The sequence below is a fragment of the Ctenocephalides felis genome, unplaced genomic scaffold (assembly GCF_003426905.1).
Source record: "Ctenocephalides felis isolate EL2017-DRISC unplaced genomic scaffold, ASM342690v1 CF-g0.4_SCAFFOLD_01886, whole genome shotgun sequence".
NCBI lineage: Eukaryota > Metazoa > Arthropoda > Insecta > Siphonaptera > Pulicidae > Ctenocephalides > Ctenocephalides felis.
Window position 1 is genome coordinate 129410272 of NW_020538040.1, and position 1210 is coordinate 129411481.

Here is a 1210-nt window from a genome sequence, read left to right on the forward strand (position 1 = left end):
ACAGATTGCAGAATAAATTAAAAAAAAACTTTAATAATCCATATGCGCGAAATTAGAAAGTACTCCAACGTAAAGTTTCAAATCAATTAAAATTATTTTCATTTTTTGCGATTTTATTAACTTACCCAATGAAAAATCAAATAAATTTGTTTCTGTACATGTTGTTTCAATTAAATTTATTTATAAAAATATAATTATGTACATGTGTCAAATTTTACAATTGAAAAAAATATTTTGATACCAGTATTGAGTGTTATTAGTTCAATCGACAGCATCCAAATCTATGTGGTGCGAATATTGATCGCCGTGTTCAGAAAAGCTTTGTTCCACACTTTCCCTGACACGTTTTTCATATTCACTTCTATTTTCTTTGTATAATTGTGCAGCCACAGAATTAGCTGGAGAATTTGGGTTGGGTTCGCCCAACAAACTTTGTATTGAAGTCAGGATAGATGAAACATCATAAGTGGGGCTCCACTTTTTCTGCAAGATATCTAGGCAAATTCGACCATCCCCATAGACATTCGGATGGAACACTCTTGAAGTAAATCTTACAATTGGTGGTTTATGCGGATATTCTTCTGAGAATTCTAAGGTTAATTTAAAGGTCCCATCCTCGAAAGGAGTGTCTTCTACACCGAAAATAACCGCGTTCCAGAGCATAATATTGTCCGTCGAGGGTGCTCCAGTCATTCCAATCAGGGGCTCATTTTGCAATCTTTTGAAATCACGCATCAGACGTCTTCTTGCTGGTGAACTCATTTTGTAATTAGGGAGCCAGTTTCGGGTATTTGTAGAAAAGATATATAAAAAAATTAAAAATAACGCACATAAATTTGTAAATTTAGAAAGTGTTGACTTAGATAATTTAATTTTTTTGACCTAAACTTTTTGGTTATGTACATTGTATTGTCACATCTGACGGATTCGGATTAACTACGATTAAGTATGTAAGTAAAATTTATGTTGTTGTTTGATGTCATTTACATTTTTTTGGTTATGCATATTATATTGGCATTTGTTTTGGTACATTTGGCATGTAAATAAAATTATTTTGTTTGTCTAATGTCATTTATGTTTGCAGATATCTTTGAAAATTCAACCGTACTTTAAATTCTACCACATAATCTGAGCATGTGTTTGATATATATATATATATATATATATATATATATATATATAAATATACATATATATTCGAAAATTCAGA

The 1210-nt window shown here is 30.5% G+C and overlaps 1 protein-coding gene across 1 annotated transcript; it reads right to left on the reverse strand.

Moving 5' to 3' along the window:
- Positions 1 to 261: 261 nt before the first annotated feature.
- Positions 262 to 762, reverse strand: LOC113375889 (ubiquitin-conjugating enzyme E2-17 kDa-like). Its single transcript, XM_026615836.1, has one exon. The coding sequence runs from the start codon at positions 760 to 762 to the stop codon at positions 262 to 264; it is 501 nt and encodes a 166-aa protein (XP_026471621.1).
- Positions 763 to 1210: the final 448 nt, after the last annotated feature.